Source organism: Pelophylax lessonae, assembly GCF_965119305.1.
Source record: "Pelophylax lessonae genome assembly, chromosome: 4".
In the NCBI taxonomy this organism is placed as follows: domain Eukaryota; kingdom Metazoa; phylum Chordata; class Amphibia; order Anura; family Ranidae; genus Pelophylax; species Pelophylax lessonae.
The window spans coordinates 354,963,206-354,978,699 of NC_138771.1; the positions used below are offsets into that span (position 1 = coordinate 354,963,206).

The 15,494-nt window shown below is 44.0% G+C and overlaps 1 protein-coding gene across 3 annotated transcripts in view; it reads left to right on the forward strand.

Moving 5' to 3' along the window:
* AFF4 (ALF transcription elongation factor 4) overlaps window positions 1-15,494 on the forward strand; it is a 216,451-nt gene that overhangs the window by 35,394 nt on the left and 165,563 nt on the right. For all 3 annotated transcript variants that reach the window (XM_082254480.1, XM_082254481.1, XM_082254482.1), the window contains exon 2: window positions 11,943-12,030. Coding sequence is in view for 1 of the 3 variants with exons in the window: in XM_082254482.1 (XP_082110608.1) it covers window positions 12,028-12,030 (3 nt within the window). In the remaining 2 variants the exon portion in view is untranslated. The remainder of the gene's footprint in view (window positions 1-11,942; window positions 12,031-15,494) is intronic.

Genomic DNA, 15,494 nt, shown 5'->3' on the forward strand with positions numbered 1-15,494 from the left:
GAAGTCGTACTAGGATGTTGGATTCAAAGACACAGCAGTGTGACTAATGACCATTTTAGGTAAAAAATGATAGGGTAGTAAAAGTGTAGAGGTATCCACAGATGTTTATTACTCGGTAGGGGGGCAAAAGGTTAATGTAAGGTCATTACTATAGCAGCCCAAGCCATGTGGGAACATTTTTTTTCTTTCATTCATTTTGTGAGGTGATGTCTATGTAGAAGAATGGAAACACATTGATTTTCATTGTTAAATGTTATATTTGTCTCTTGTATCTCAGTATAACATTAAAGGAGTTGTAAAGGCTGAAGGTTTTTTTATCCTAATGCAGTCTATGCATTAAAATAAAAAGCTTTCTGTGTGTAGTCCCAGAAGCCCCTAATACTTACCTGAGCCCTATCTCTATCCAGCGATGTCCATGAGTCTTTCATCCGCCTGGGACTCTCCCTCCTGATTGGCTGAGATACAGCCGTGGCACCATTGGCACCCGCTACTGTCAATCAATGTCAGTTAGCCAATCAGGAGAAAGGGGTGGGGCTGAATGGCAGCTCCATGTCTGAATAGAGCACGGAGCTGCAGCTCGGCTCGGGTACCCCCATAGCGAACTTCTTTCTGTGGGGGCACTCGACAGGAGGGAGGGGCAGGAGCAGTGAAAAGGGACCCGAGAAGAGGAGGATCTGGGCTGCTCTGTGCAAAACCAACTGTACAGAGAAGAGAAGTATAACATGCTTGTTTAAAAAAAGAAAAAACACAAGATTTTACAATCACTTTTTAAAAAAGAGATGATGAATGTAAAAAAACCTCAGCAATCTGTATGGGCAGTTAAAGTGAAAGATTACCTAGCTACCATTTTATTTAAAGGTCCTTTTGCAAGTCTCAGCTGGCTGCCAAAGCAGTTCTGCAGCACAATCAGGTGATTGTTATATTGCCTAAAGAGTTATTAAACACAAAAGCAAACATTTATTATATTGCAACTTACAAGTTGTTAGATGTGATGGCTGTATTGTATTAGTTTTTATATATATATTTTTTTTAGGCTTTCTTCTAGCTTCATCTGGTGATCCAGCCAGCAAGTATGTTTGTTTTTCACAGAAAAAACTTTCCAGCAGAATGTATCAGTTTTACATGGCTGCACTGGCAAGGTTGAATAAAATGATCAGCTGTTATTTATTCATACAAAACCTTTATCCTAAAAGGCAAAAAACTGTCTGCTGTAACTGATTATAAAGTGTAAGCTGGAGTTTGGCTTTAATTTGTTAGTTCATCTAACACTCCCCTTCCCCAGACTGACTATGGTGCTGTCTGCTGTCCCTCCTCTGCTCATTCCTCCAGAGTCATTTTACTAATACTCCTGTATTATTGGCCAGATCACCAGGTGAAAACGGGGGAAAAAAACAAGGATTAAAAACTAATGCAGCCACCACAGCTAATGATCGTAACTACAATATATTACATTTTTGGTTGTAGGTTTAACCACTTTACCACCGGAGGATTTTGCTGTCTTACGTCCAGGCCACTTTTTGTGATTCGGCACTGTGCGACTTTAACTGACAATTGCGCGGTCATGCAATGCCGTACCCAAAGGAAATTTTACGTCCTTTTTTTTCCCCCCACAAACAGAGCTTTCTTTTGGTGGTATTTGATCACTTGTGCGATTTTCATTTTTTGCGATATTAATAAAAAAACACAACAATTTTGAAAAAATAACAATATTTTTCTACTTTGACAGTTAAAAAATATCCAATATATTCAAGTTTTGTCATATATTTAGGCCAAAATGTATTTAGCTACATGTCTTTGACAAAAAAATTCTCAATGAGCGTATTTTTAACCGCTTTATGACCAGAAGGTTTTACCCCATTCCTGACCAGGCCATATTTTGCGATTCGGCACTGCGTTACTTTAACAGACAATTGCGCGGTCATGCAACGCTGTACCCAAATTAAATTTCTCTGTCGCTCATTGACAGACGTAGTCCTCTTTGAGTCATATCAATTGGGTTATACTGCCTGTACTACTGTAGGACACTAGGCAGAAAAAAACGTTCTGGCTCCACCTCAGGGGCAGTCCCAGAGGGTATATCCTCTCTCTCTCTGCTACAGGATGTTAGTTTTTTTTCTGTCTAGTCAGGAGTAAGGACCTAAGTTCCTTGCTGGGCTTTCAGACCAGTAATTGCTATTGGTCTGGTTTCACAAACTGTGACAGAATGGACCAAGTGGTTACGCCGGGACTTAGAGGGGAGAGACATCCCCCAGGCGGTATCAGATCTGCTGGAACAGATGATACAAGGGCTACAGTTTGTCTGTGACGCTGCTCTAGACGCCACTCCATTGTTGGGGCGGGCTTCAATTTCAGCAGTGGTCCTCAGGCTTACACTGTGGCTAAAGTGTTGGTCAGCGGACCAAGGTTCCAAAAAAGCTTTGGCTAATCTCCCCTTTCAGGGGGAGCGCCTATTTGGGGCTAACTTAGATGAGATTATCAAGGATCTCACTGGAGGCAAGAGCACTTTTTTGCCACAAAGTACCAAGGGTAAAGGACCTCGTCAGAGACGGGGGCCTTCCTTTTCCGCTCATAAGAAATTTTTTCGCCCCACGGGCGACAAAGCAAAGCCCTCCAAAACTCCTTCAGGAGGTTTTAAGGGGCGCTGGTCGGGCAAACAAAAGTCCGGCTCTTCCAGAGCTGAAAATAAGACTACTAAAGCCTGAAGGTGCGCCCCCACCCATACCTGGGGCGGGGGGACGTCTTCGCCGGTTTCCGGATCCATGGCTTTCCAGAATCCCGGACAAGTGGGTCTGCGAAGTCATACGGTCAGGTTACAAGATCGAGTTTCAATCTCTCCCACCGGTGCGATTCTTCCCTTCCAACATCCGACTATCCCCAGATTGCCTAGAAGCTCTGCGGGGGGCGGTCACGGATTTAATGCAACAAGGAGTGGTGGTCCACGTTCCTTGGACAGAGCGTTTTTCAGGGGTTTTATTCAAACCTATTCACAATACCCAGGAAAGAGGGCAAGGTGCGTCCAATTCTGGACTTAAGAGCACTCAATCTTTTTGTCAAGATACAAAAATTCAAGATGGAGTCTATTCGCACAGTAGCGGCCTCCCTGCATCAGGGGGATTTTCTAGCGTCCATAGACATCAAGGATGCCTATCTTCACATTCCCATTTACGCAGGACATCAGCGTTTCCTGCGTTTTTCCATAGAGGAGAACCATTATCAGTTTGTGGCGTTACCCTTTGGTCTCGCCTCGGCTCCCCGGGTCTTCACAAAGGCGTTGTTCCCAGTGTTGGCGCTGTTGCGACAGCGAGGCATATCAATTCTAGGTTACCTAGGCGATCTTCTGCTCCGTGTGGAGTCCCTGCAGACTCTGTTACTAAACTTAGAGATCACCATGATCTCTTTGCAAGAGTTCGGGTGGCTGGTGAACCTGCAGAAGTCTTCTCTGCTTCCCACCAGGAGGCTCGAATATCTGGGTCTAATTTTAGAAACACATCCAGGGCAAAAGTGTTTCTCCCTGCGGAGAAACTCCAGAAGATTCAATCAACGATTCAGTTGTTACTATCCGACAACTGGCCTTCCCTTTGGACTTGCATGAGGGTCCTGGGTTTGATGGTGGCTTCCTTCGAAGCAGTACCATTTGCCCAGTCCCATACCCGAATCCTTCAAGGAGAGATTCTTCTCAAATGGAATCGGAATCCAGATTCCCTGGACAATCAGATCCGATTGAGCGAGCGGACCAGGGAGTCTCTGGTCTGGTGGCTTCGGTCTCCGATGCTCAGCCAGGGGGAATCATTTCTGCCAATATACTGGACGATTGTGACCACGGATGCCAGTCTATCCGGGTGGGGAGGAATTCTCGGTCAATTATCTGCCCAGGGGCTTTGGTCCCTGGAAGAGTCCAGGTTACCGATAAATGTATTGGAACTGAGAGCGATCAGACTTTGTCTGATTCACTGGACCGAGCAGCTCCAGGGCAGCCCGGTTCGGATCCAGTCGGACAATGCCACAGCTGTGGCTTATGTCAATCATCAAGGGGGCACCAAGAGTGCCCTGGCGGCCATAGAAGTGGCCAGCATTCTTCGTTGGGGCGGAACGGTTTGTTCCAGCTCTCTCCGCGGTGTTCATTCCGGGGGTGGAAAATTGGCAGGCAGATTATCTCAGCCGTCAGATTCTGGATCAGGGGGAATGGTCCCTTCATCCAGAAGTATTCCACCAATTGTGCCTTCGTTGGGGCACCCCGGATGTGGATCTGTTGGCATCTCGGCTCAACAGGAAGGTGCGGAGGTTTGTAGCTCGCTCCCGCGATCCTCTAGCAGATGCCGCAGACGCGCTGGTCGCCCCGTGGGGGCAGTATCAGCTACTGTATGCCTTCCCTCCTCTCAGGTTGCTGCCGAAGCTTTTTCGCAGGATAGAGGTGGAAGGAATTCCAGTTGTCCTGGTAGCTCCGGACTGGCCTCGTCGAGCCTGGTACGCCGACTTGGTCAGACTGATAGCGGACGTCCCGTGGCGACTTCCTCTCAGGGAAGACCTGCTGTCTCAGGGACCAATCTTCCATCCTGCTTTACAATCGCTGGCTTTAACGGCCTGGCTATTGAGACCCAGGTGCTAAAAGACAAGGGGTTGTCAACTTCAGTTATTCCTACACCAATTAAAGCTAGGAAAGCGACTTCCAGAAAGATTTATCATCGCACATGGAGGTCTTCTATTGCGTGGTGTGAATCTCTTGGGTTTCCTCCACGTTCTTATTCGGTGAACCGTATTTTGGCTTTTCTGCAACAGGGGGTTGAGCAGAAGCTGGCCTTGAGCACTATCAAGGGTCAGGTTTCAGCATTAGCAATCTTCTTTAGCTACTAATTCCTTGGTGCGGAATTTCAGGGGGTGCTCCACCAGTGCGCGCGCCTTTACCGCCCTGGGATCTTAATTTGGTGTTGTCGGTTCTTCAGAAACCTCCCTTTGAAGATATTAGGGAGATTCCCTTGCTTACGTTATCCCAGAGGGTGGCCTTCTTGGTGGCCATCACTTCTGCACGCAGGGTGTCAGAACTGGCCGCATTATCCTGTCGTTCCCCATATCTGGTGGTTCATAGGGATAAGGTGGTTCTTCGTCCGAATCCATCCTTCCTTCCGAAAGTGGTTTCAGAATTTCATCTGAATGAGGATATTGTATTACCTTCCCTGTGTCCTAAGCCCAGCCATCATCGGGAGTTTGCTTTACACTCCTTGGATTTGGTTCGGGCGATCAGGATATACTTGAAAACGACGGACTCGTTTCGCAAGACGGATTCACTTTTTGTGATCCTGGATGGCCCCAAAAAGGGGTTGCCTGCATCTGCCGCGACTATCTCCAAATGGATCAGATAGACGGTGGTACAGGCTTATTCTATTAAGGGTCGGGAGCCCCCGTCCCCTGTTAAGGCGCATTCCACTCGGGCGCTTAGTGCGTCATGGGCCTTTCGCCATCAGGCGTCAGTGCTTCAGGTTTGCAAGGCGGCTACTTGGTCGTCAGTGCATACCTTTGCAAAATTCTATAAAATTGATGTGATGGCATCGTCGGATGCCTCTTTTGGCCGCAAGCTTTTGCAGGCCGCAATTTGAGGAGACCGTTGGTCTACCTCGAGGGTTTTTTTCTGTTGGATTTTTAGTTGAGTCTCATCCCTTTTGTCTGATGAGCCTTTAAAACTTCTAGTTGGCACCGGTTGGGCCTTCTAGATTGGATTTTGGTTTCCGTTAATCCCACCCCTCATTTGTGGCACTGCTTTGGGACGTCCCAATTGATATGAATCAAAGAGGACTACGTCTGTCAGTGAGCGACAGAGAAAAATGGATTTTTGTAAGATCTTACCGTAAAATTCTTTTCTCTTTTCTCATTGACAGACGTAGTACCCGCCCCTCTACTTTTGAGTTGGGTTGGGTTAAATTCTCTGACACTGGTTTGTGACATAACTAACATCCTGTAGCAGAGAGAGAGAGAGGATATACCCTCTGGGACTGCCCCTGAGGTGGAGCCAGAACGTTTTTTTTCTGCCTAGTGTCCTACTGTAGAGGGCAGTATAACCCAATTGATATGAATCAAAGAGGACTACGTCTGTCAATGAGCTAAGAGAAAAGGATTTTACGGTAAGATCTTACAAAAATCAATTTTTGTCTTCCCCCCCCCCCCCCCCCCCCCAAATAGCTTTCTTTTGGTGGTATTTGATCACCTGATTTTTTTACTTTTTGCGCTATAAACAAAAAAAGAGCAATTTTGAAAAAAATAACTATTTTTCACATTTTTTTTTATATGAAATTACCCCCCCCCCCCCCCAATGTAAAAATCTAAATTTTTTATCATTTTAGGCCAATTTGTTTTCTGCCACATATTTTTGGTTAAAAAAATCGCAATAAGCGTATTTTTATTGGTTTGCGCAAAAGTTATTGCGTTTACTAAGGGAAAGATTTCTGTCATTTTTGGTGGGTTTTTTTTTAATGAGTAATTGCGGCGATCTGCGATTTTTTTTTTTATTTTTTTTTTGCGGGACTGCGATATTGCGGCGGACAGATCGGACCCTTGACTGACATTTTTGACACTTTTGGGGGTACCAGTGACATTACTACAGTAATCAGTGCTATACATATGCACTGTTACTGTAAAAATGACACTGGCAGGGAAGGGGTTCATTTTTTTTTGAGAGGGAGGGGTTAATGTATGCCTGGTGCTTACTAACGTGTGTGGGGGGAGGTGACTGAGTGACACAAGGACAGATCGCATGTTCAGCTATGCTGAACCCTGCAATCTGACCCTTCCTGTCACAGAGGAGATCCGCCCGCTTTGTTTACACAATCGGGTGGATTTCCACACTAGATCCCCAACGATCGGGGAAGAGCAGCGGTGATCACCGCCGCTGCTCCCCTGGCCCGACTCCCGCTGTAACTGAATACAGCGGGATCGAGCCTCCGGCGGCACGCACGTGCTGCCAAGAGAGGGGAATGTCTGTTGACGTAGGTCTACGTCGCCAGACGATAACGAGCCACTTTGCCGCAGTCAACGTGACTGGTAAGCAAGGGGTTAATGCTGCTTTAACATTTCTCACTAGGTTTCTTGTTTCTGGTATGCTGTTTCCACCGTCACGGTTGCTATTTTGATTGCTAATAAAACTTAAAGTGAGCGCTTGAACTTGCTGTATTCACTGGGTCTCCGAGTGCTGGGATTATGGCCTCCTGTGCATGCGCAGGAGTGACATCATCCCACGCCAGTTCATGAAGAGGCCCAAAGATTGGCACTCAGAGGAAGACTCTGGTGCAGGGCCGTTGAACAGGTAAGTATGGAGACTTAAGTTCCACTTTTAATATATATATATATATATATATATATATATATATATATATATATATATATATATATATATATATATATATATATATATATATATATATATATATAAATATAGGTTTTATTTCATGCTTCGTGTTGCACAATAGTTGTTCCATATTATCTTGCAATGTGAATATACCATTCTGCTCCGTCCTACCTGTACAGTCTCGTCTGAAATAAAAGCTATCCTGCTTGAATTTTTTATTTTTTTTTGTTACATGCTAAATTTCCACACTAGGAGCTTGTTTTTACCACAATTCCAGTGGTCAGTGCATGGTTACGCATGTGCATTTATGTGCATTTTAATTCATTTGCAGTGACATTTTTTGCTATTTTATTATTTAAGGAATGAATTTTACATCTGTTTGCATTTGTGTACAGTCTGAAAATAATTCAGTATGAAACGTACATGAAAGCAGCGCAATTATGTAAACTAGGCTCTTTGAAATCAATTTTTCCCACATCTGCTCATATATTGCATTTCAAAAACTCATTTGACTGCATATACTGTAAGCAAGCCATGGGGTAAACCTTAACTCCTTGCTCAAAACAGCCTTTTTTTTTTTTTTGGAGAGTTTGACAAATTTTGTAATGGCAATTCCAGTAGAAGTCATTGAACTAAGTTTTAGCTTCAATGGCACACCAGTGCCATTCACAATATTTCAGAAGTATCCAAAGAATAGTTATTTTGCTCAGAACTGTCTGGGACTTTAGTTGGCCACCTATTTGTAAAACAGACTTTAGGAATGCAAGATATTAAATTCTGGTCATAGAAACTGATGTACAAAAACTAGGTGCCCCGTTTCATATATTAAAATCTTTACCCAGCAGCTAATCTCTACTAATCCTGACATTTCTTTCATAGGATCTGTTTAGCAGCTTGTCAAACATGGCGTTGTTGCTTTGCTCACAGCAGATGTAGGCCTTTAAGCTGTCTTTGAAGGAGGTAGAATATTTGGTTTTGATAATCCTCACACATTTGTGTGCTTAAAGTGTATGTAAACCACATTTGCTGCCTTTTTGGTCTGTTAGGTGTACCGTAGAAACCATTTTGATATATCTGTTAAAGTGGAACTTCGCTATTAGTAAACTTTAAGCTGCTAGCATTATTAAATGGATAGCCAAATGAATCATGTTTACTTTGCTATTTTTCCATTTCTTCCCTTAGTTCCTGGTTTCTTGTTTAGGCAAATGATGTTGTAAATACTAGGAGCCTTTTGGAGGGAAGGAGGGGTTTTCTCTGCTAAGCCCTCTATCCTGCATGCGCACCTGAGCTAAGGCCAGGTGGATTCCTGGAAATAAATGCAATATGAATCAATCTGCCCATACTCATGATTGCCACGTCCAGTAATGCTAGGGGGGTGTTTTTGAAAGTGATTTCTCAGCAAAATAAAGCATTGAGTTTGCGTTGAATATTAAAAATAAAAGAAAATAGTGCTTTTTGTTTGTGGTGCTCAGATGCAGTGTAATTCTGCTTTAAGCGAATAAGAAATGCCTGTTGATCATGTCAAAATTTTGGAACTCTGTGTGTACTACCGGTGCTATCTCAAGGAGGCTTATTGCTGGCACTATAGGATGATTAGCTTTGCTGTGGAGAATAGGGTAGGGGTGGGTTGGAGAAGTTTAGCAAAATAGTACACAAAAATGCTGTGTTGTCAGCCCAAATAGGATATTTTTATGTAACTTCTTTGTCTTTAAAAGGTATAAAACAGTAATTCTTCTTGCCATAGCATACCTGTGCTACACGTTAATGTGTTAATTAAAGCTGAACTGCAGTGGAAAAAAGTATCTTTGCATTCAAGTCTGCCTGCACTGTAAGAGTTAAATGTTTATACCTAGGGTACCATTAAAAGGACATTTACTTAGCTTTTTCTTGGTTCCCCTGGCAGCCGATGCTCCACTGTTCTTCCTGACACTCCTTATGGACGTTCCCTCGGCTTCCTCGCATACAGTGCAGGGCTTTTGGTTTTGCATTCTACTTGGTGATGTCAGGGTACCTGCAACTTCCAGAGTTTCTTGGAGAAGAGGCTGCGAGTGCTCTTAGTCTGGGGAGGCCTGGGAGAAAGTTAAAGTTCCTTATGCCTCATACACACGCATCGATTATTGGCCGGGAATTTTCGGCCAACGTCCGATCGGCCGATTTTCGGCTTGTTAGTATGATGTTTCCGACAACCGACTGCGACTTTTCGGCCAAAAAAAATCTGGTGTGCAGGCTATAAAATTTTTGTTTGGTCGTCAACACAACGGCCGATTTTCCGTCAGTGAGTACAGATTTCGGCAGACAAAAATCTGATGAGCAAGACTGGGCATGCTCAGAGAAGAAAAAACACACGGAAAGTAAACCAACACATGACATCACTTCTGAAGTAGATCTTTGTTGGCCGAGAAAATTCATGTGCAGTCTAGGCACATTCCAACCAACAAAACACCACTCTGGACAAAAGTCGGACGATCGGTCGGCCGATAATCGTTGCGTGTGTACGAGGTATTAGGCATAAATGAGCATATAACCCTTGCTCTGCTGGGAGAGCCCCACTGCAAGGGTTTTTTTCCTCTTCCCTGGAGTTCTACTTTAAGTGGGGAAAAAAAAATGGCAAGCAACTTTTATACTTTGCTGATGTTTGCAGAACTGCTGCAGTCAGTTGTCCAGGATTGCAAGTATAGGGGTTGCTTAAACTGTATCTAATCTGTTAAAGTTTCTTTTGACCTTCTTGATAGATTTCCTTGTAGGTGATTGAAAGTTTTTTGTTTTTTTTTGTTTTTTTTGTTTTTTTTGTTTTTTTTGTTTTTTTTGTTTTTTTTGTTTTTTTTGTTTTTTTTTGTTTTTTTTGTTTTTTTTTGTTTTTTTTTGTTTTTTTTGTTTTTTTTGTTTTTTTTGTACTTTGAGGCACGCTCATATTGGGTTGCTGCAGTAATTTATGCACATTAACATTTTGTGTTTGTGTTTTACCATGCGTTGCATGAAAATAGTAAATTTGTTTTAAACGGGCTGCCAAAGCACATTTATCGGAAGTGGAGCATTTTTTTTTTTTTTTTTTATATACTACATAGCACACCACATTGCGGCCTTGGTGCTTTGGAGGTGCATAGCAACATGCCATACTATATTTAATGCATTTCTGTGCATAGTGAAAAAATAAAGTAAAATGCATGTTAGGCCCCTTTCACACTTATGCGACGCGATTTTGCGGCGTGATTTTGACGCGATTTTGAAAGCAATGGCTATGGCTCAAAACGCAATCAAATCGTGGCAAAGTTGTGCAGGAACTACTTTGAAGTCAGTGCGACTTCAAAACGCACTGATATGAATGGGGCTCATTGAAAATAATGGAAAACGACTTGTCATGCGATTTTGCGGTCCAAAATCGCGGAACAAGTCGCACTAGTGTGAAAGGGGCCTTACTGCAGCACACTATTGTAAACATTTCAGTTTTTTGTTTCTAAGGCTCGGTTCACACTTATGCGATGTGGGAAGGCTGCGAATTCGCAGCCTGTTCCCGCATCGCAAACGCACTCTTGGCAGTTCACACTGCCATATGCGATACGCTGGGGGTGTCAATGTAATCTTAACGACACCCCCAGTTTGATCGCATATCGCAGTGCGATCTTACAGTTCGCACAGGATCGGATCGCACAAGTGTGAACCACTGTGCGATCCGATCCTGATGCGGCTCAAAAAAAGGGTCATGTGCGAGTTTACTGCGGGTGCAGTGCGAATTTAGCCATACAAAGTGTATGGCTGAATTCGCACCGCACAGCCGATCGCATGTAATGAAGGAGCAGTGCGCTCCGATATTATATGCGATCGCCACAGCCGCACATATGTGAATAGAAGTGCCAATGAAATCAGTCATTTACATCAGATAAAAATTGTGGTTGTGTTTACTGTTTATTTTACAAACAGGGCTCATGTACACTACAGCTTCTAAACATAAGTTTAGGAGCTTTTGGTATTTTTTCTTGTTGTGTTTTTTTTTTTTTTTTTGGTCAAAGCTCCTAAACTCAACTCCATAAAAGCCTATGTGTCCATGTACACATAGGCTTTTACAAAGTTTAGAAGCTGCTGTAGTTAGAGGAGGCTCAACCTCCCTCTCCTGAACACAGAAGAATCTCCTTCAGAAGAACATTTTGACCGCCGGCTGCAAAATGCATTAAAATTGTGGCACGATTTTGGCGCTTTTTGCATTTTCCTGCGGCCACCGGTCCGCCTAGTCTGTACGTGAGCCTTTAGTAGTTTGCGATGTGATGGGGCTGCACAGGCAGCTATTTCCAGCTCAGACAAGGCACAATGCTGTCTGTGGAGTCAGTTCCCACTAGTGTTGCTGTGGTGTGCGCTGAAAAAAGGACTGCATGCAATACACTACATCCACAGCACTGCTGCTGTGAATAGAACTGTATTGAAAGGTCACTGGTGACATTTCAATAAAGTTTTATGATAAGTAAGTAAACTAGTGTGTAGCTCACTGGTGTAAAGGGCCCTTTCTGTTCTATCTAGTCATTTGTTGCTGGTTCTTCTACATTAATTTTGCATTTTTTTCTTCTGATTGTTGTCAGTTTGAGGATGATATTCATCTGTCTTCCATTTTGTTTTTTAGGTCCAGTTGTGGGAAAGACAAACTTTCAGAAGCATGGTTGAAGCGCAGACCTTCATTCTGCACACAGTCAGAGCGATTGTGACAAATGGTATGTTTTATTTTTGTTTTAGACATGGAGGTATGATTTTAAAGTTTGTATATAATCCTGAAGTAGAAAATGAGAAAATGGAGGGTCTTTTTGTCCAAAAGAAACAGGATATAAGAGGAAATCTTGAAAGCAAGCAGGAATCCCTCCATAAACCATATATCACCAGAACTGCTTTCCTCATTGGAAATTTTCCCCTGACCTTTTGGCAGCTGTAAAATTTTAGATTTATCATCACATTCTTTAGGAAAAAAATAGTAGCAGGACAAATGGAGGTGAAAGTGGGAGGACACAGACAGTAATGAAACCAAATCAAGGTTTTAACACTTCCCCGCGCTATCCAAAGCTGAAATTTTAGGCTTTGCATGCACTTTAAATGAACTCCTAGAAAGGCTAAAAGCTTTGTGTTAGCCCAGTGATGGCAAACCTTGGCACCCCAAATGTTTTGGAACTACATTTCCCATGATGCTCAACTACACTGCAATGTAGTTCCAAAACATCTGGGGTGCCAAAGTTTGCCATACTGTTTAGCCTGTTTCTAGCACAAAAATCTTTAAATTGTATTTTTAAATTACAATTTTTAAATTATAAAAAAATTTTATCAAAATTTAGGATGATATATTTCAACATTGGATTTCAATTATTTCTAGCCTATTCTTATTATTCTGAAAAATTAGCTTTTGAAGAATCCCACACATTTACTTGATTGCAGTGACCCATATTTACTATGCCTGGTGGGTAAGCATTGTTGTCAGAGCCTGCCTTCTGCACTACAGAGGTGCCGAGAGGAGGAGTTTCAGAAGGGAGAGTCAGTACAGGAATCGCTGCTTGCAAGCAGTACCGTATTGTCCTTGGAAATTGAAGTGATTCTAAAGGTTTTCATTATTTTTTTTGTAGTAACAAACGTTCTACTCTGTGTAATGGTTTAGCACAGAGCCCACCTAATCCTCTTTTTGTTTTTGTTTGGGTCCGCTGTGGAGTGCCCGCAATAGCAAGCCTCTTGCTAGGGGGGCACGCGAGCAGGCTCGCTCCCAAGCCACGCCTCTGTGATTAAACATTGTCCATTGGCACACAGAGCGTGGCCCAGCCCCGCCCCCCGTTCTCTCCTCATTGGCTCCCTGGGGGCTGAGGGGGAGCTGTACCCAGAAGGTTTACTGCCTTAATGCATAGAATGCATTAAGATAAAAAATTACTTTCTGTCTTTGGAAACACTTTAAAAGTAAGCAAGAGGAATAAGCTGAGGAGCCACTGCAAAACATGCAGACAAACTAGAAACAAGTTTAAAGACATGGCCAGCCGACAGTCAGCACTAACCGGTTTTTCTTGTGAGCTTATATTGAATTGCCAAAAATTGCCTTTCATTTTTATGCTATTACAATGCTGATGTTCTAAAAAGAAAATTGTATTCTGTGACTTTAGACTGCCTTTAACTTCCAGCATTTCCAAGTGAGGTTAGCACTACATTGACAATTCTTAAGCCCCGTACACACGTACCGATCGTTGGCCGAACGATCGGCCGTCTTTTGTCCGAGGGCTGTCTTGTCTGTTGAAAAGTGCAAAAGACTGCACACTAATTTTGTCGGCCAACAACAGCCGACTGCAGAAGTGATGTCATGTGATGGTTAACTTTCCGTGTGTTTTTTCTTTTCTGAGCATGCCCAGTCTTGCAAATCTGCTGTCTGTCGGCCGAATTCTGCACTGACTGGCGAACAATCGGCCATTCTGGTGTTGGCATACAAAAATTTTAATGCTTGCACGACAGATTCTGTTCGGCCGAAAGTGCGCTGTCGGAAGCATCATACTAAGAAGCCGAAAATCGGCCGATCGTTCGGCGGCCGAACAGTTTCGGCCGACAATCGGTACGTGTGTACGGGCCTTAAGTTTCTTGTTTGTACCATGTTAATTTGAGCCATTATATGAAAGCTTAATTACATAGTTGTACTACTGAAAAATCTCCCTTGTTTGCACATCGCTGCGATTTTTATTATTTTTTTTCCATTGCCGAAATTGTGGATAAATGTTCCCCTGTCCTTTCCTCTATAGATTTAAATGGGGGTAGGCGATTCGTTGTTAAACAATCTCTCATTTAGGAGAATTTTTTTCGATATAACCTAACTGTCTGATCTGAACCCTGTCCTGGTGTGGTAAGTAGCTCCACCCCTGTAAGTAGCACTCTACCTCTTATGAGGATTCACTCCTTAAAAAAAAATGGGACGGTTCCTCCTGTAGAGGACTCCCCGGTTTCCAGGTTACATAAAGCCACCGTAATTCTGTTTGAAAAGTCCCCGGTCTTTACAGATCCGGCTGATAGAAGGTTGGAGGGCTTAACTCGTCATATGTTCACTGTGGCTGGTTCTGCACTTAGGCCGGTATTTACTATTGCCCTGGTGTCACAAGCTATGACCGAGTGGGCAAAATTTCTATGCTGGGATCTGGAAGGGGAACAGCTCCTCCCTGCCTTTGCAGAGCTGGCGGATCAGTTTGTCCAGGAGCTACAGTTTGTCTGTGACGCCTCTTTGGATGCGGCTCTCTTGATCTCTAGATTGTCTGTCTGAAATGCTGGTCTGCAGACCAGGCTTCTAAGAAACCCTTATCCGATCTTTGATTTGTGGGGGATCGCCTGTTTGGAGCTTCCTTGGATGATATCATCAAAGGCCTCACAGGGGAAAACAGTACTCTCCTTCCACAGGCTTCCAATGGTAAGGAGCCTCGTCGCCTTTCTTTTTGGGTCACAAGAGGCCTTTTTGTCCCTCGGGGTCTCAAGACAAGGGTTCTAAGCCCTTCAGGGCCTCCGCCGGGGATTCTAGGAGGACCTGGTCTGGCAAGCCACGAGTGGATTCTGCCAGACCTTGCGGACAAGGCTTCCTGTGCATGAATGGGCAACCTTACCCGTGTCTGGGGTGGAAGGACGTCTTCATTGGTTTCTGGATCTGTGGACCTCCCTGATACAGCACAAGTTGGTCCGCAAAGTCATTCGCTCCGGCTACTAGATCGAGTTTCAATCTTATGCTCCGGAAAGATTCTTCCCTTCCAACCTGTGCTTGTCTTTGGATTGCTTAAGGGGCAGTTCAAGACTTGTTACTTCAAGGGGTGATTGTTCCAGTTCTGACATCTGAGAGCCTGTACTGCCCCTGGATGCCGCTCCTAGGTTGCGGCATAGGCCGGTGGTGGACATTTCTTTATCCTGGTCCCACCGGCCTGTCTAGATGCGCAGGTTCCTTCACCATCTTTTCGGTTGCTGAATAGAGACTCGCCTGCCCGGAAGTGAGGTATCCGGCGAGGGGCATCGCTCATGGAGCAGGCGCGTGGTATCACTTCTCCGGAAAAAGCGCAGGGGGAGAAGGGAGGAGTGGATCTGGTGCCTATTTCTGGTTCCGGCGCAGAGGCGCTATTGGAGTCCACAACCTGTGTTCCTAGCCACGTGTGGACCCTGCAACACCTCTATGGAGAGCACGATAGCCACAGCA